Source organism: Capsicum annuum, chromosome 11 (genome assembly GCF_002878395.1).
Source record: "Capsicum annuum cultivar UCD-10X-F1 chromosome 11, UCD10Xv1.1, whole genome shotgun sequence".
NCBI classification, from domain to species: domain Eukaryota; kingdom Viridiplantae; phylum Streptophyta; class Magnoliopsida; order Solanales; family Solanaceae; genus Capsicum; species Capsicum annuum.
Window position 1 is genome coordinate 192,360,394 of NC_061121.1, and position 18,604 is coordinate 192,378,997.

An 18,604-nucleotide genomic window follows, 5' to 3' on the forward strand; every position below is an offset into this window, starting at 1 on the left:
CAATTCTTCTCTCATGAGCTAGTTTTTGTGAGTTAGCCTAGGTGCTATATCTTTACATGATAGCAGAGGCAGGTCCATCCCCGTTTAAGCTCTCGGTTCACCCGCCAGTTGATCCTTGGGCGTGAAGGGGGTGTTAGAGTGGGTAAAAGTCCCATATTGGTTGGAGAATAGACTGGACTTTGACAATCCTTCTCTCATGCTGACGGTTGACTAGGCCCATGTGCCATATATCTTGACATATAGAGCCATTAAGTACTTAGCTCTCTGGATCTGTTCGTGCACACTAGCACTTTTATCTTGGTTCTCGACTTGTCGGTGCATATGTCATCAACTTATAGTAATGGCTCAATTATTATCACTGAAGGTCTCGAAGATTAGTATTGTGTGGGCATAGAGTTGATCGATGCTCCAAGTTTGCTATCACTGGAGTATATGGGAATTAAAATTCCCGAACTTAAATAGCAAGAGAGTCAAGCCAATTCTTCACTCAAAAATCTTTCTTCAATGCTACGAGCCAAATTTTAATGTTGTATGTTTTGTAAGTTGAGGAAGTTTCTAACAAATTCAGCCTACTCAGAGTCAGCACATAAAGTAACCTTTTAGTGACATTTATGCTTATGTTATGTTAAAAAGGCTGCACTCCATAAGTTGTGGATTTTGTAGACTTGAATTGCATTATGCATAGTAGATGTCTTCAGCAAGAAAAAGATTCTTCGGCAACGAGAATCGAAGTTAGACAAAGAGTACAAGTAGTTTGAAGACAAAGGAACTGTTTCTAGAGAGTTGCATCATTTCTTTGAACGAAGCATGGCTACTTACTACTGACGGATCGGAGTTCAAGAAAGTCGAAACTTAGAAAGTACTGGGAAAAATGCAAAACAGCAATTCTGCAACTCCTTTAACAAAGAAACATTGTTTATATATAGCTTCTAGCCTATCTGCTTCTCCTCCAAGATCTAGAGAATTCAGTGACATGAATGTAGGAGAAAAGATTGATTCGTTGTGCTTTGTTCCGGTGACAAGTGCTTACCAAAGTTAAGAAATCAATAAAGAGTAATGCAGAGCTAAAAACTGCGTTTCCTAGCTAGATATACAAAACCATTTAAAAACTATCTTTAGGATTATTTTATTTTAGTTCAATTAATATGGATACGTTAACGAAAAGAGTAAATATGAATCATTTGTTAAGACTCTGAAGGTATATGTGCCTCATTTTTTGACGAGGGAATATATCCGCTCTAAATTGCAAAGTTGAGGCATATTAAAACATGATACTTCTCCTTTTTTTTATTATTTGACGCTTACATAAAAGCACTTTTTAAAAACTAGACCACAGAGGCTCTATCATCCTGGGTGTAAGTTTTTGATATCAAAAGTCTTAAGTTGTGCTAAATTGAGCTTTTGAATATAAAGTTTCACTGCTTATAAAGATACATAGTAATCTTTTTATTAGAATGATAATTAAAGTCAACTACAACCAAACAGAATGCTACAACATACTAACAACTTTGATTCTCCTAACTAGCAACTTTGGCTCTTTTCGTCTAACATATGAAGAAGGTAAAAAGTTCAACTATACCATTGTACCATACAATTATAGTAAATATATACTTAGTTAAAAAAACAGGTGACCTATTTACTTGGTTAAAAAACAGGTGGCCTATTTATACCCCTCCTGTTGTTAAACAAATGGCTCAGTATACCCTTTCGATTGACGAAGTGAAAAAATCCATTTCAACATTATTTTCCAAATTTTTTAAATTAAATTAAAATCCACTTGGATTTAATTAAAGTGAAAAGGATGTACCATATGATTTAGAGCAAATATACCCAGCGTCAAGGAAGTGGTCTATTTATACTCCTATGGCTTAGATATACTCTTTTTTTTTTTTACTGAAATGGTAAAAAATCAATTTTAAAATGACCAAGTTGTAAATTTCTATGACCCACATAATTAATTTATTTATTGGTTTAATAGTAATTGAATAAGTTAAATCCTTAATCTATATGGAAAGTTACCTAGTAGGATAATTACTGACTCCTAGTAGGATTGTATCCACAATTACTGACTCTTAGTAGGATAATGATTGTATCCACCAATCACATTGATGGAACGTGAAAACATAACTGACTATTCCCATTATAAAAGGGGTCCTCTCTCTGCCAAAAGAAGAATAAGTTCCATCACAATTATTCTGAAAGTAAGGTAAAGAGAGAGAAACAATTCAGTGCTTCTACTATTATGTTTTTGCTTCCGCTAAAATCATGGAGAATTCAGGTAGGTAATTCTTTATTGAATTACTGTTATAATATGCATGTGAAAATCATTAAGTTCAACATTCTTGAATAATACAAAGGATTATGGATAGGATTGTTTATGTATAAGATTGTTTAAGTCTATATAATCTGTTTTATGCTTACATGTGGTATCAGAGCCTGGTCTTCGGAACAAGTGATTTTCCATTAAAATTAATGTTTCTCCAGATCTTGTGAATTTTAATTATGTTTGTTAGAAATTTCACAGTTATTGAATAACGAAATTTGAAATATTGATATTATTATAATTGATTCAATTTAAAATAACATGAGTTTAATCTTTGTTATTTTAAATATTAAAGAAACAACTCCTTGTTGTTAGAACATTGTAGTATGCAATAATAAAATTTATTGTTTCTTAATATATCTTGGAATCATATATGTAAGATTCGTTAATCACCAAAGTGGTCGAATCTTTATGAAATTAATTTCAAAATAAAGGTTAAAGTTTAAATTAATTATCCATTAATCTTGATGCTTATAATTGATCTAATAATAATGGGTAAATTAAATCTTTAGTCATAAGACATTTGTGGATCACCCAAAGGTTGATTGTTTATTCGTATGACCAATAAATATTAAAGAGATAATTTTGATGTATCGTTAGTTTTATTTATTTATCCAAAGATGATAAATATTATTAATTGATGCATTAAATATTTTTGTTTTGTGTTAAATATATTTTAAGCATCATTATGTTTAAATTTGTATTTTGTTGTTTCGCCCAAAGGAGAACATCAATATACATTTAAGTAAGTTGTTTTTGAATTTGCTAATGTGTTTAAACTAGTAACTCAAAGTATTAACAAATGAGCATGTTTTATTTCAGCACTTTTCTTTCATTTGCACTCTGCCTCTGTTACGACTTTTAATGGATTTAACTTTTCAGATTGGTGCGAACAGATCAAATTCCATTTTGGGGTTTTAGATCTTGATGTTGCACTTTACTCTGAAAAGCCAACTACTATTAATGAAGCTAGCAGTGATGAAGAAAAGTCTTATTATAAGAACTGGGATCGGTCTAACATATTAGGCCTAATGTTCATGCGAATGAATATTGCGGGCAATATTAAGACTACTCTTCCCAAAACTGAAAGTGCAAAAGAACTTCTGAAACTTGTGGAAGAGTCTTCCCAAACTGCTGATAAGTCTCTTGTTGTGACACTAATAGGTAATTTGACCACTATGAAGTTTGATGGTTCACGTACTATGCATGAGTATGTCATTGAAATAATAAATATAGCAGCAAGACTTAAGTCATTGGGAATAGAAGTGGAACAGAATTTCCTTGTGCAGTTCATTATCAACTCATTATCGTCTAAGTATGGTCCTTTCCAAATGAACTACAACACCATAAAAGACAAATGGAACGTGCGTGAATTGCATGGTATGCTGGTTCAAGAGGAAACGAGGCTAAAGAATCAAGGAACCCACTCCATTAATTGTGTAAATCATCAAGGAGTTGAAAAAAAAAAAAGAAACATGGTAAGGGACAACAGAAGCAACTTAATGTTAATCAGTCCTCATCTCAAGTACATAAGAAAGGAAACAAGAATGGAAAGTGTCATTTCTATGAAAAATCTGGACACTTTCAGAAAGATTACCTAAAACGTAAGAGATGGTTTGAGAAGAAAGGTAAGCCTTGTTATTTTACATGTCTCAAATCAAATTTAACTGAAGTTCCTTATAATACTTGCTGGATTGACTCTGGTTGTACTGTTTATGTTTCTAATACTAAGCAGGGATTCCTTACAATCCAAACCATGAAGAAGAATGAAAGATTTGTTTACATAGGGAATAGAGTGAAGGCTCTAGTTAAAGCTGTCGGGACTTATCGTCTGATTCTCGATACTGGGCGTCACTTAGATTTAGTTGAAACTTATTATGTTCCTTCTCTTTCAAAAAATTTAGTTTGTTTGTCTAAGTTGGATAAGACTGGATATTCCTCTAATTTTGGTAATGGATGTTTTAGTTTGTTTAAGAATAATTATCTCATTGGTACTGGTACTCTTTGTTATAATTTGTACAAATTGAATCTTGATAATCTGTTTATCGAAATACTCTTAACTCTGCATCATAATGTTGGAACCAAACGAAGTTTTGTGCATGAACAATCTGCTTACTTGTGGCATAAACGTTTAGGTCACATATCTAAAGAAAGGCTGGAAAGATTAATTAAGAATGAAATTCTTCCAGATTTAGATTTTACTGACCTTAATATTTGTGTTGGTTGTATTAAAGGAAAACAAATAAAAAGCACAAAGAAAGGAGCCACAAGAAGCACACAACTTCTTTAAATTATACACACTGATATATGTGGTCCTTTTGATATCACATCTTTCAATAAAGAAAAATATTTTATCACTTTTATTGATGACTTTTCACGTTATGGATATATCTATTTTTTGCATAAAAAATCTCAAGCGATTAATGCCTTAGAGGTATTTATTACTGAGGTTGAAAGACAACTACATAAAAAGGTGAAAATAATCAGGTCTGATAGAGGTGGTGAATATTATGAAAGATATGATGAAAGTGGACAACACCCAAGTCCATTTGCTAAATTCCTCGAAAAGCGTGGCATATGTGCTCAATACACAATGCCTGGCACACCACAACAAAATGGTGTGGCAAAAAGGCATAATCGTACATTAATGGATATAGTTAGGAGTATGTTAAGTAATTCATCTTTACCTCCTTCTTTATGGATGTATGCTTTAAGGACTACTGTTTACTTGCTAAATAGGGTTCCCAATAAAGTAGTCCCAAAGACATCTTTTGAACTGTGGACTGGTAGGAAAGCTAGTTTGAGGCACCTGCATGTTTGGCGTTATTCGGCAGAATTTAGAGTTTATAATACACTAGAAAAGAAACTGAATTCAAGAACAATCAGTGGTTTCTGCATTGGTTATCAAAAAAATCAAAGGGGTATAGATTTTACTTTCCTAATCATAGTACGAGAATAGTTGAAACTGGAAACGCTAGATTCATTGAGAATGGTGAAGTTAGTGGGAGTGAAGAACCACATAATGTTGAAATTAAAGAAGTTAGAGTACGAATTCCTCTACCCTGTACTTCTTTTAAATTTGTTGTTCCTAAAGATGTTGTACAACAAAGTAATCAACAAGAACAACAAATTAATACTCCTAATAATGAAGCCATAATTGATGAACCTATAGTAGATGAACCACAAGAAGTAGCATCAAGAAGATATCAAAGACAAAGGAGATCTATTATTTTTGATGATTATTTGGTACATCTACATGAGTCAGAAACTGACTTGGGAATTGATGATGATCCAGTTTCATTTTGACAAGCCATTGAAAGAATAATTCTGATAAATGGATAAATGCTATGAAATATGAGTTAAAATCTATGGAACAGAATGAAGTTTGGGACCTTGTTGAATTACCCGAAGGTTACAAAAGAGTTGGGTGTAAATGGGTCTTTAAGACCAAACGTGACTCAACTAGCAACATCGAACGTCACAAGGCCAGACTTGTTGCCAAAGGTTTCACTCAAAAGGATGGCATTGACTATAAAGAGACATTTTAAACCTTCTCTAGAAAAGATTCACTTGAAATTTTAATGGCCTTGGTAGCTCATAATGACTTAGAGCTACATCAAATGGATGTGAAAATAGCCTTTCTGAATGGAAATTTAGAGGAAGAGTTCATATGAATCAACCTAAGGGGTTTTCTATTAAAGGAAATGAAAACATGGTGTGTAAGCTTAAGAAGTTAGTATATGGACTTAAACAAGCTTCCCGACAATGGTATCTTAAGTTTAACGAAATGATTGTCACCTTTGGATTTAAAGAAAACACTATTGATCGGTGTATATATCTAAAGGTCAGTGGCAGTAAGTTTATTATGTTAGTCTTGTATATTGATGATATTTTGTTAGCTACTAAAGATCTTGGTTTGTTACATGATACCAAGAAATATCTCTCTAACAACTTTGAAATGAAATAGATGGTTAAGGCATCCTATGTGATTGGGATAGAAATATTTCAAGATAAATCACAAGGATTGTTGGGATTGTCTTAGAAAACCTATATTAATAAAGTATTAGAGAGATTTAGAATGGAAAAATACTCATCAAGTCCCATTCCAATTCAGAAAGGAGATAAGTTTAGTCTCAATCAATGTCCAAAGAATGACTTGGAACGAAAGCAAATGAAAGATATTCCTTATGCATCAATAGTTGGGAGTCTTATGTATGCCTAAACATGTACAAGACCAGACATCAGTTTTGCTGTTGGAATGCTGGGTCGATATCAAAGTAATCCTGGAATGGATCACTGGAAGGCTGCAAAGAAAGTGTTGCAATACTTACAAGGAACGAAAGATCATATGCTCACTTATAGAAGATCTGATCATTTTGATATGGTTGGATATTCAGATTCAAATTATGCTGGTTGTGTGGATACAAGAAAATCCACATTTGGATATTTGTTTCTATTAGCTGGAGGAGCAATATCATGGAAGAGTGTGAAGCAGTCTGTTATAGCTGCATCCACTATGGAAGCTGAGTTTGTGGCATTCTTTGAGACCACAGTCCAAGCTAATTGGCTGTGGAATTTTATTTTAGGAATTGGACTAGTCGACAATATAGCCAGGCTGCTGAAAATTTATTATGATAATACCGCCGCAATTTTCTTCTCTAAGAACGATAAGTATTCAAAAGGTGCTAAGCATATGGAATTGAAATACTTTTTGGTTAAAGAAGAAGTCCATAAACACAAAGTGTTAATTGAACATATTAGCACTAAGCTTATGATTGTTGATCCTTTGACGAAAAGATTACCGCCCAAAACATTTATTGAACATGTTGAAAGGATGGGTCTTATTGATAGCAATGAATGATTTTATGTAAAGACTTTATTATGTTTATGAAATTGACACTTTGAGCTCAAATTATATATGTTTTTGTTGCTACCTGTTTTCTCCTGTATACATAATATTGTGAATAATGATAACATGTTCTGACTTAGATAAAGGATTCTAAGTATTATCGTTGGACCCACTATGTATTTAAAAGGTTATGTTAGGTAATAGACTAATATTGTAGTACATGGAAGAAACTATGTCAAGTAAAGGGACGTACATCCGCCATGACTCATTTTAGTTGAATTATTTAACGATGAAAAATGATGTTGGATTTAACATTAATAGTGCACATAATTGACGTACCTATTAAACTATTAAATTAACATTGTCAGTGCCAAGTGGGAGAATATAAATTTCTATGACCCACATAATTAATTTATTTACTGGTTTAATAATAATTGAATAAGTTAAATCTTTAATCTATATGGAAAGTTACCTAGTAGGATAATTACTGACTCCTAGTAGGATTGTATCCATAATTACTGACTCTTAGTAGGATAATGATTGTATTCACCAATCACGTTGATGAAACGTGAAAACATAACTGACTATTCCCATTATAAAAGGGGTCCTTGATGTTTCGGTATCTTACAGAATAGTTACCATCATTTTCTTAGGAAAATTGTATGTTTTCAATCAACCAAAGTGTTATTTAATAAAGTTTTTAGTGTTTTCAGTGAAAGGAGATAACCACAGAAGAAAGCTGGAAAAAGTAGCAGAAAAATGAGTGTGACGGTCAAAATGGTGGACCGTCAGGCTTGCGACGGACGACCAGGAGAACCGTCAAGGCAAACCAGAACATGGCATACTAATGTATTAAGTGACGGACCACATAGTGGACCATCATCCATGTGACGGACCACTATATGGACCGTTAACTCATATCCAGAAACTACCTTTCAGAGGGACTCAGTGACGATCAACGTGGTGGACCTTAAGCCATACGACGGACCACCAGATAGACCGTCAATACTTATGCAGAAACCACTTTTTAGAGAGAATCAATGATGATCAGTATGGTGGACCATCAATCTTCCGACAGAACGCCGGTGTCACGGTCAGGTCTTATCCAAAAACTTTTATTTGGAAGAAACGAGTGACGGACAAGATGGTGGACCGTCAACACTTTGACGGACCACCATATGGACCGTCAACTAGGACGCGATTTTTCTGCTTTTAAATTTTAAATTATTTTTTTTAGTTGGTAACATATAAATACCAAATTTTAGGGTTAAGAATACATCTGTTATCTTTTATAAGTTTTCTTATCTATTGAAACTTTGGTGAACCTAGTACTTTGGGGATTCTAAAGATCTTGAAGAAATTTATCATTGAACATTGATTATTGAAGATTCAAGAACTGATTCTTAGGATTCTTTGTAAGTAAATTCTTAATCTATTTATGAATAATACAAGAATTATTTCTTCTTTGTCTATGGAGTATTGTGGCTAAAATCCCCTAACTAGGGTTATAGGATCCTTAATGTGAAACGCATCTATGAGTTGGGAATCAAATTGAGTTCCATAACTAAATGATATTGCATAAATATTTCTTCAATTTCATCACTTTTCTTGGTTGCAAACTTGAAGAGAGAGCCCTAGAACATCACTTGTCTGAAAGGAAAGTGTTTGTTGGGAAAAGAAAGTGTTTACATGAATTCTAAGGGCTTTAACCTTTAGAGTAATAGCCAATGTCCTAAAAGGATTAGCTTACATGAGAAATGGGTTGAAATAACAATGCATCCTTTGAGTTTGAGAGAATTAGAGGATAATCTATCCACCTAGGTTGAGAAACTAAGGGATAAAGAATAGGACTCAACCTCTCTTGCAATTGAATTTGCTAAGTGGAACTCATAAATGATTTACAACCCGAATGGTGCTAGCATTTTAGTGACCATAACCCTAGTTTGTTTAATCTCATAGAGTTACGAATTACAAAGAGAATCATTAGTGGAATACTCTTGTTACAATTAATTATTTTATAAGTTAAAACCCCTTTTTCTTCTTAGAAACCTCTGATCAACAGTCCAATAATGATTACAATACTTAGTGAGCACAGTATTCCCTGTGGGATTCGACAACCAACCTAGTTAGGTTCTATATTTGACAGCGATCGTTTACGCTTTCTATCAAGAGTTGTAATTTGGGCGTATCAAATTTTGGTTCCATTGCCAGGGAATACGATTTTCAACTAAGTTTTAATTGTTAATCAACCATTTGGTCAAAGATCCCTTAATTTTACTTTTTGTTTGTTGTTTTTGTTTTGTGCAGATTGAGTGTTTTGCATGCCAAATACTCGAAGATCGAATCAACCATTATTACCTATTAATCCTATACCACATCTTATTGGCAGAATGAATGGTCAATGGGACCCAGAAAGGGTAGCTGCTCAGTAGGAGTAGGCTAGATTAGCTACTCTAGCAGCCGCTCAAGTAAACCAGCAAAATGCTGATAATTTTTGCCGGGAGGTAAACCCAGACGATGAATACCTGGGTGATAATGAGTTGATGATGATGATGATGATTTGGATGGGGCTGGTGCCACAGGGGCTATTATTCCTCCGCTCTTAGCACCCAGAGCCAAGTTTAATATTATGAGTATAATGATCCAGTTGTTGCATCTGAAGGGACTATTCGGTGGTCTTGCTAGTGATGACCCAAATATGTATTTGATCAACTTTATTTTAATGTGCAAGTCGTTTGACAATCCGGTAGTAGGGAAAATGCTATTCGGCTGTGATTATTCCCATTGTCTCTTTCTGGAGAAGCAACATTATGGTTAAATAGGCTAACCCCCGACTCTATTATGAATTGGAGGCAATTGAAAGATGCTTTCTTAGAAAGGTTCTTTTCGCCGTCCAAGAGGGCACAGTTAAGAGATGAAATCAGTAATTTTTGGTATCTTCCAATTGAAGCTCTTCATGAAACTTGGTAGAGGTTCAAAAAGAAACTCACACAGTGCCTGAATCATCAGATGACCAACATCCACCTTAAAGAGATATTATATAGGGCCTTGAATTCGGTGACTAAGCCAATGGTGGATAATGTTGCTAGTGGGTCATTCATGGACCTAACTTTTCTTGAGGTGTCTGAAATGCTTGATCGTATGAAAAAGTAGAGTAAAGCTTGGCATACCAGGGATTCTGAGGTAGCAAACTCTACTGTATCTATTGGCATGACTGTAGAACAGAGGTGAAGAGAAGAGGAACGTGACCAAGATATAGCTTACATGAAAACACAGATGGACCTTTTTCCTAAGCATTTATTATCAGGAAAGATAGAGAAGGTTAAAGTTGTTGCATCACAGGGAAGAGCTGACTCCGATTTTGAGGAGGAAGTGAATTACTTGAATAATCAAGGGGGTTTTAAGGTAGTGGCCAAGGAAACCAAGGACGAAACTACTATAAGAAATCTGGTACAAGGACCGAGATTAAGGAAATTGGAAGAATAAGAATAACAGGATTGGTTTATATATTCCTCCCGGGAGTCATGAAGTTGTTGCATCTAACTCTAGGAAAATGTCCATAGAGGACATGATGGATAAACTTTTGAAGGGAGTAGAGGAAACTAACACAGGAGTAGCTGAGGTGAAAAATAATCTGGCACTCTACCAAGTGACACAGTGCAAAATCCAAGGAAGGATGGGTCATGTATGGTAATTACTACTAGGAGTGGCAAGGTGTTGGAAAACCCATTTATGGGTAAGTCGGAAGCTGATGGTTTAGCAGAGAATATTGTTGAAGCTGATTGGGATCATCCCGTAAAGGCTGAAAACTCTGACGAGATCATTCATGATATTACACCTAACTGTTAGTAGTCCGATACTATTGAAGATGATAAAAACAAAGAAAAAAAGTGGTGGAGAAAACTCTCCCAAAACCACCACCTCCCTTTTCTCAGAGACTGAAGAAAAAGGTTGATGACACAAAGTTCAGTAAATTCATGACCATGCTAAAGCAGCTGACTATTAATGTGCCTTTGGTAGAGGCACTGAAGCAAATGCCAGGATATGCCAAATTCATGAAGAACCTTTTGAAAAAGAAAAGGGCAGCAAGCTATGAACCGATAGATAATTTCCATCATTGTAGTGTGATTGCCACAAGGTCCTTAGTACTGAAGAAGGCAGATCCGGGAGCTTTTACTATTCCTTGAACGGTTGGATCTTTTGATTTTGCTAAGGCTTTATGTGATCTGAGGGCTAGCATTAATTTGATGCCGCTAGCCATTTATAAAAAGTTGGGGTTGGGATATCTTACACCAACCAATATGCAGCTTATGATGGAAGATAGATCGGTAAAATGGCCTATTGGTATTCTGTACAATGTATTAATGAAGGTGGATACCTTTATTTTTCCTGTGGATTTTATTATTTTGGATTGTGAGGTGGACTTCGAGGTACCCATAATCTTGGGTTGACCTTTTCTCACAATTGGAAGTGTGTTGATTGATTTGCGAGCGAATGAGCTCTTATTTTGGATGAATGATGAAGTGGTACGTTTTGATGTATGCAAATCAATAAAGCAGCACAAAGAAATGAATGTGTTCTCTATAGTTGATGTTTATTATGAGGAGGATCAGGAACTATCTATAGAGGAATAGCTTACTATTGAACCATTAGTTGTTGTGCTTATGAATTTTAATCGTGACGATATTAAGGAGTATGAAGAAACTATTTGTTCTTTGATAGGAATGGGGTCATATTCTTATGCCCTTAAGAAGCTTGATCTTGACCTTAAGAATCGACCTGCACCACCGGCAAAGCCATCCATTAAAGAGCCACCGGTATTAGAGTTGAAAGAGCTACCCAGTCATCTGAGATATGTGTTCTTGGGTAGTGGAAATACACTTTCGATTATTATTGCTGCTGATCTGGGCGAACAATAGGTGAAATCTCTCATCTCTGTTCTTAAGAGGTATAAGAGAGCTATTGGTTGGACTATTATAGATATCATTGGTATCCCTCCTGGCATATGTATGCACAAGATTCAACTAGAGGAAGATTGTATGCCTACTATTGAGCATCAGCATCGCCTGAACCCACCTATACAAGAAGTGGTGAAGAAAGAAATCATCAAGTGGCTAGATACAGGGGTGGTGTACCCAATCTCAACAGTAAATGGGTGAGTCCTATACAGTGTGTGCCTAAGAAAGGAGGCATGATGGTAGTAGCCAACGAGAAGAATGAGTTGATCCCACTCAGGCCTATCACTGGGTGGAGGGTGTGTATGGACTACCAAAAGCTTTATTTGTGGACACTAAAGGATCACTTTTCAATGCCAGTCATGGACTAGATGCTCGATCGATTGACAGGTAGGGGTTGGTACTATTTTTTGGATGGTTATTCGGGGTATAACCAGATCTCGATTTCTCCTGAAGATCAGGAGAATACGACGTTCACGTGCCCATACGGCACATTTTCTTTTAAAAGGATGCCCTTTGGTTTATGTAATGCACCGGCCACTTTCCAGAGGTGCATAATGTCGATCTTCTCTGATATGGTTGAAGACACCTTGGAGGTGTTCATGGATGACTTTTCGGTTGTTGGAGATTCCTTTGACTTGTGCTTGCTGAATTTAAGTCAAGCATTATAGTGGTGCGAAGAGTTTAATCTGGTCCTTAATTGGGAAAAATGCCACTTCATGGTGAAGAAAGGCATTGTTATCGGTCATAAAATTTCTGCAAAAGGTATTGAGCTGGACAGGGCCAAGGTTGAGGTCATCGAGAAACTACCTCCCCCCATCTTTATAAAAGGGGTACGTAGATTTCTTGGCCATGCAGGATTCTATCGCAGATTTATAAAAGATTTCTCAAAGGTTGCAAACCCATTATTCAAACTTCTTGAAAAGGAGGACAAGTTCTCTTTTGATGATGACTACAGACAGGCGTTCGAATGCATTAAGCTGAAATTAGTGGAGGCTCTAGTTATTATTACTCCTAACTGGACAAAGCCATTTGAACTAATGTGTGATGCTAGCGGGGTGGCGCTTGGAGATTTGTTGGTTTAGAAAAAGGATAAGTTGTTTCATCAAATCTATCATGCCAGCAAAGCCCTAAATGGGGCTCAAAAGAACTACACTATCACTGAACAGGAGCTCCTGGTTGTACTTTACGCCTTTTATAAATTCAAAGAGTATTTGCTAGTGACCAAGGTGGTGGTCTACATGGATCATGTAGCTATGAGGTATTTAATGGCTAAGAAAGATGCGAAGCCGAGATTGATCCGGTGGGTATTGTTGCTTCAAGAATTTGACTTTGAGGTAAAGGATCGTAAGGGGTGTGAAAACCAGGTGGCTGATCACTTATCCAGACTTGAATGTGAAAAAGCAATCAAGGATAAGTTAGATATTTATGATTCCTTTCCGGATGAGAAGATACTAGCTGCGAAGCTCGAGCAGATTCCGTGGTATGCTGATTTTGCAAACTATGTGGTAAGTGAGGTGATGCCGGATATTCTTTCCTTTCACCAAAGGAAAAAGTTCCTTCATGATGTGACCCATTATTTTTGGGACGAGACCTATCTTTTTTGGCGATATGCAGATGGTGTTATTAGGTGTTATGTCCCAGATGTAGAAGTGTTAAGTATTTTGGAAGCATGCCATGCTTCACATATTGGTGGTCACCATGCAGGTGATCATACTGCCCAGAAAGTATTGCAGAGTGGCTACTATTTGCCTACGCTATTCAGAGATGCATATGAGTTTGTTCGGACATATGATCAATGTCAGAGGCAAGGATCAATTTCCAAACGCAATGAGATGCCAATATCCAAAATAATGGAAGTAGAGTTGTTTGATGTATGGGGTATTGACTTTATGGGCCCATTTGTAAACTCATATGGGTCAAAAGACATCCTAGTAGCTATGGACTATGTCTCGAAAAGGGTAGAAGCTATTGCTTTGGCTGACAATAAAGGAAAAAGAGTTATAGCATTTCTGAAGAAGAACATATTCTCCCGTTTTGGAGTACCAAGAACAATCATAAGTGATAGGGGATCTTATTTTTGCAATAAAGCTTTCAGGGCTGTTTTGGTGAAGTATAGAGTAAAGCAACACTGAGTAGCAACTCTGTACCACCCACAAACTAGTGGGTAAGTGGAGGTGTTGAGTCATGAGATCAAGGCCATTCTCGCCAAAACTGTGAATGCTAATAGGCAAGATTGGTCCCAAAATCTAGATGACTTCTTATGGGCATATCAAACTGCTTTTAAGACACCAATTGGCATGTCACCGTAGTAGCTAGTCTATGGGAAGGCATGTCATTTGCCAATCGATCTTGAACATAAGGCCTTGTGGGCTCTCAAAAGGCTGAATATGCATTGGAAGGAAGCAGCTAATCTCTGATTGGAGCAGATAAATGAGATGGATGAATTTCGTCTCAGGGCTTATGAAAGAGCCGACTTGTATAAAGAGAAGATGAAGAAATACCATGATCAAAGGATTGCACAGAGAGAATTTAGGAAAGGTGATTTAGTACTTCTTTTCAACTCCAGACTGAAGCTATTTCTAAGTAAGTTGAAGTCTAAATGGTCGGGTCCATTCAAAATTTGCCAAGTCTACTCATCTGGAGTAGTCGAGCTTGAAAATGAAGATGGCAGTGTCTTCAAACAACAACAACAACAACAACAACAACAAACCCAGTGTATTCCCACTTAGTGGGGTCTGGGGGGGGTAAGATGTACGCAGTCCATACCTCTACCTCTGATGAAGTAGAAAGGCTGTTTCCGAAAATGGCAGTGTCTTCAAAGTGAATGGGAAAAGAATCAAACTTTATATTGGTCCAAAAGACTTAATAAAAAGTGTTGACGTCTTTTATCTCAATGAAGTCTGAGTACTCGAGATACCTGAGTCGTGCTGCGACGTTAAATCAGTTTCTAGTGAGAGGCAACCCACAACATGTTGTTGTAACCATAGTTAGAGTCTATTTTATGTTCTTGTGCAATTTTGATGTGTTTATGAAGTGTGTAGGGCCTGAAATACAGTAAAAAGGAAGATAGGCATACATCTGAGCTACTGGAACATTGTAATGGACGACTTGATGGACCACCAGTCCCCTGACGGACCACTACTTTCAACCATCAAGAATTGGCAAGAAAAAGCATTCACTGGATAAACCATGACGGCCTGAGTGTCGGACCATCACAAACTTGGTGGGACGTCACAACAGCCATCAAAAGTAAGATTGATGACCCATATTTTGGTATGAAGTGATGGTAAATATGGTGGACCATCACATGTTTGGTGGGCTGTCCCACTTACCATCACACTGAAATAGGAAAACATAAACTCGGGTAGTGTGTGACGTTCAGAGTGGTGGTCCGTCAAAGTGTTGACGTTCTACCAATGTGACCACCACTTTAACCCTAACTCTGAATTGGGTTGGGTCAAATTGGTACTCTTTATAAGTACTCCGTATTTGACCCAAAGTGCAACTTTATGAATAAATTTGAGTGGGTACATCCATGGTAACCGTTCCAGGGCCTTTGGCTGTCCACTTCCTTAAGATTCAAAAAACCTGAAGGGAGTTATCCTAGCTGAGACTCCCTATCTTCTCTATTTTTTTTCCTATATTTATACTAGTTACTCCTCCCCTCTCTTCACCACAAATAAAATAAAAATCTAGTGCTTGAATTTGTGAGTTAGTTTTCTCTCTGAAGCTTCAAGAACAAAGCATGACTGCAAAATCTGGTATGTAAAGAAATTTCTTCTTCTGAATTTCCCTAATAAGTATAAGAGCTTGGTTTGTTTCTTTAGCTTGCTCTTAGTGTAATGAGTTTGAATGACTCAAGGTACCAATTTATCTGAAATATGAGCAATATTAGTTGTAAACTGAAACCAATGTGCTTAAAGTATGCGCTTAGAGCTGTGTTGATGGCTAAAAAATGATCTGAGGTGCTATTGTTCGACAAAATGGTCGAACCCAGAAGGATGGCTGAAGACGAAGGTAGGACGGTCAAACTGGTGGACCGTCAACTCTGTGACAGACCACCAAGATGACCGTCAGAAGATGTGATACAAATTCATCTTATGTATAAGACATGACAATTGACTTGGTGGACCGTCAACTTTGTGATGGACCACCAAGTAGACCGTCAGAAGACGCAAATTTTTTAGGAACACTGCTTCACGATTGACGGCAGAGTTGGTGGGCCATCCCACCACTGGTGGGTTGTCAAACCTACTGTCAGACCTCATTATGCACTGTTTTAATTGTGTTGAATGCAGAACTGATTTCTTAAGTAGTTTTCAGGTGATATGGCTCCAAAAACCCCCACCAACCAGAGGAGGAAGATCTTAATGAGGTAGGAATGTGTCTGCTCTGGCTTACAACACCAGGAAAAATAAAATAGAATCTCTCATACTCTCCCAGTCTGAAGAGGAGAGTCAGAGTACCTCTAGCAGTTCAAGTTCAACCCCCGATGAGGCAACTGTTGCTGCAACTCAACCATTGCCGGTAGCAACTGAAACTGAAAATATTATTATGGGGGACCAAATAGATGATCCTAATGCTGAAGATGTACCGAAGGGTGATAATATTATCAGGCGGAAGGATCCATAGGTTTAAAAGGCCATCAGGTGGCAAATAGAGGAAGCACGAAAAGAGTTTTATGGCGGGTTAACACCCACAACTCGAGGGATCAGAAGATCATTCATAGAGGAACATCAGATTATGACAACAGAACTTCATGAATATCCCGAGTTAGAGAATCGTATCAATGAATATAGACTAGCATGGGTGAGTAGGCCACCAGGAGAGTACCAACCAAATTGGGTAAGGAAATTCTTCACAAATTATCTGTGTTTGGTATAAGCGGAATGCCCAAAGGGAACTCCAATCTTAAATAGACCGAATAGGGAGTCTGTTCTAGTTTGAGGGGTCACTGTTGATATCTCATCCCGAACAATTAATAGGATGCTATTCAGGCCAGGATATGAGGCTCCACCCGCTATCCCAAATTTTGAGTATAGAATGCAAAATGCTTCCGGTCAGAGACATTAGGCTGCTTCTTTTTTGACCGATGATGGAAATCCTTCCTGGTTGACTAATCCCAAAGAGGGCATCACAAAGTTCACTCTTAGTTTTAAAGCTAAGTTTTGGTGGGCTATTGATCGGTTGAGGTTAATGCCAACAAAAGGAGATGGAAACTTGGATCATCACAGAGCAGTAGAAGTAGCCAATTTGGTTTCAGGACTGCCAATTGATTTTGGCCAGCTAATTACAGACGAGATATTTGTGCGGGCACATAAAGTGACCACTTCTATACCCTTCCCATGCTTGATCACTGGGTAATGCAAATAATCCGGTGTGCCGCTGATCCGTGGGGTTAATAATGAAGTACAGGATACACATAGGCAAGACATTGAGAAGTCAAAAGATAAATAAAAATTTGAAATTCGGTTGACCAAACCTCTGGCATATTATCCTCAGTCTGCACCAGTTCCAGAGACCGCAGAAATGCCTGAAGGTATGCCTTTACCTATCACCACGTATATACCACCTGATTATGTGCCCCAGGGAATGTCTGCAGGGTCAGAGTCTACACAGTTTGCTGGGGGACCAGAGTTTACGGAGTACAGATTCAACCAGCATAATTTTGTTAAGGTGGTAAAGAACCAAAAGTGGTTTCAGAAACAGTTAGAAAAATGGGCTGGAGATTTCAAGCCTTTTGTGGATGAAATTGTGGCCAAAGCAGTCAGACCATTTCAAAATATTCAAGTTAGAATGGATAACATGGAGGTCCACATCAATAAAAGGCTAGATTCACTATCTCTCCCTGATCTTGGAAAGCTCATGGTAGAGTTTGAGCAGGCAAAAGCTGACATAGTAGAGTTGAAGGAGAAACAGTCATAGCTACCTGTATTTGACCTAAATTTAGCGATAAGTGATGAAGAGGAAGGCATTCTAGACTTGATGGGCAGACCTGTGAAAGACAAAGGCAAGCAGCAAATGGATGAAAGAGCCACAAGAAAAGAAAGAAAAAAGAGAAAGAGAGAGGCCATGTCACCCGAGGAATTAGATCAACATAACCTAAAAAGAGATGCAAAGAAGTCAAGGAAATAAGATGAAAGAAAGCAAAGAGAGACAGAAAATAAAGTGGCAGGAGTCTCTACTAGTGCTACCCTAGAAAAGGGGCGAAGTACAGGATCAGTTCGGGAGATGATTCCTCCAATTATGGAGGTTGAGGTTGTGAGTTCCCCTACCACCATAGGGGCTAACATTGCTCAGAGAGAGAACGCATAAACATCACCCCACCTGACAGATGCCACAGAGAAATAGAAGGTGAACAGAATAACCCAGTCCAACCATGTACGGTAAGTTATTGCTTTGAGGATAATGCATATCTTTCTGTGCGGGGGTGGGTGTATTCACATCATAGTTGGATGTTGTTGCCGATATTCT

At 37.1% G+C, this 18,604-nt stretch overlaps 1 protein-coding gene across 8 annotated transcripts in view; it reads left to right on the top strand.

Moving 5' to 3' along the window:
* Nucleotides 1-18,604, top strand: part of LOC107847471 — a 71,794-nt gene that overhangs the window by 46,756 nt on the left and 6,434 nt on the right. The window contains exons 3-4 of one of the 8 annotated variants that reach the window (XM_016691741.2): nt 3,206-3,951; nt 4,059-7,191. The exons of 4 other annotated variants lie outside the window; for them this stretch is intronic. In XM_016691741.2, the coding sequence (XP_016547227.2) occupies nt 3,206-3,924 (719 nt within the window). In that variant the 3' untranslated portion in view covers nt 3,925-3,951; nt 4,059-7,191. Of the gene's footprint in view, nt 1-3,205; nt 3,952-4,058; nt 7,192-7,885; nt 8,271-18,604 lie in introns of those variants that run through there. 3 more of the 8 variants (XR_007046965.1, XR_001667524.2, XM_047399173.1) reach the window with 3 other exon arrangements.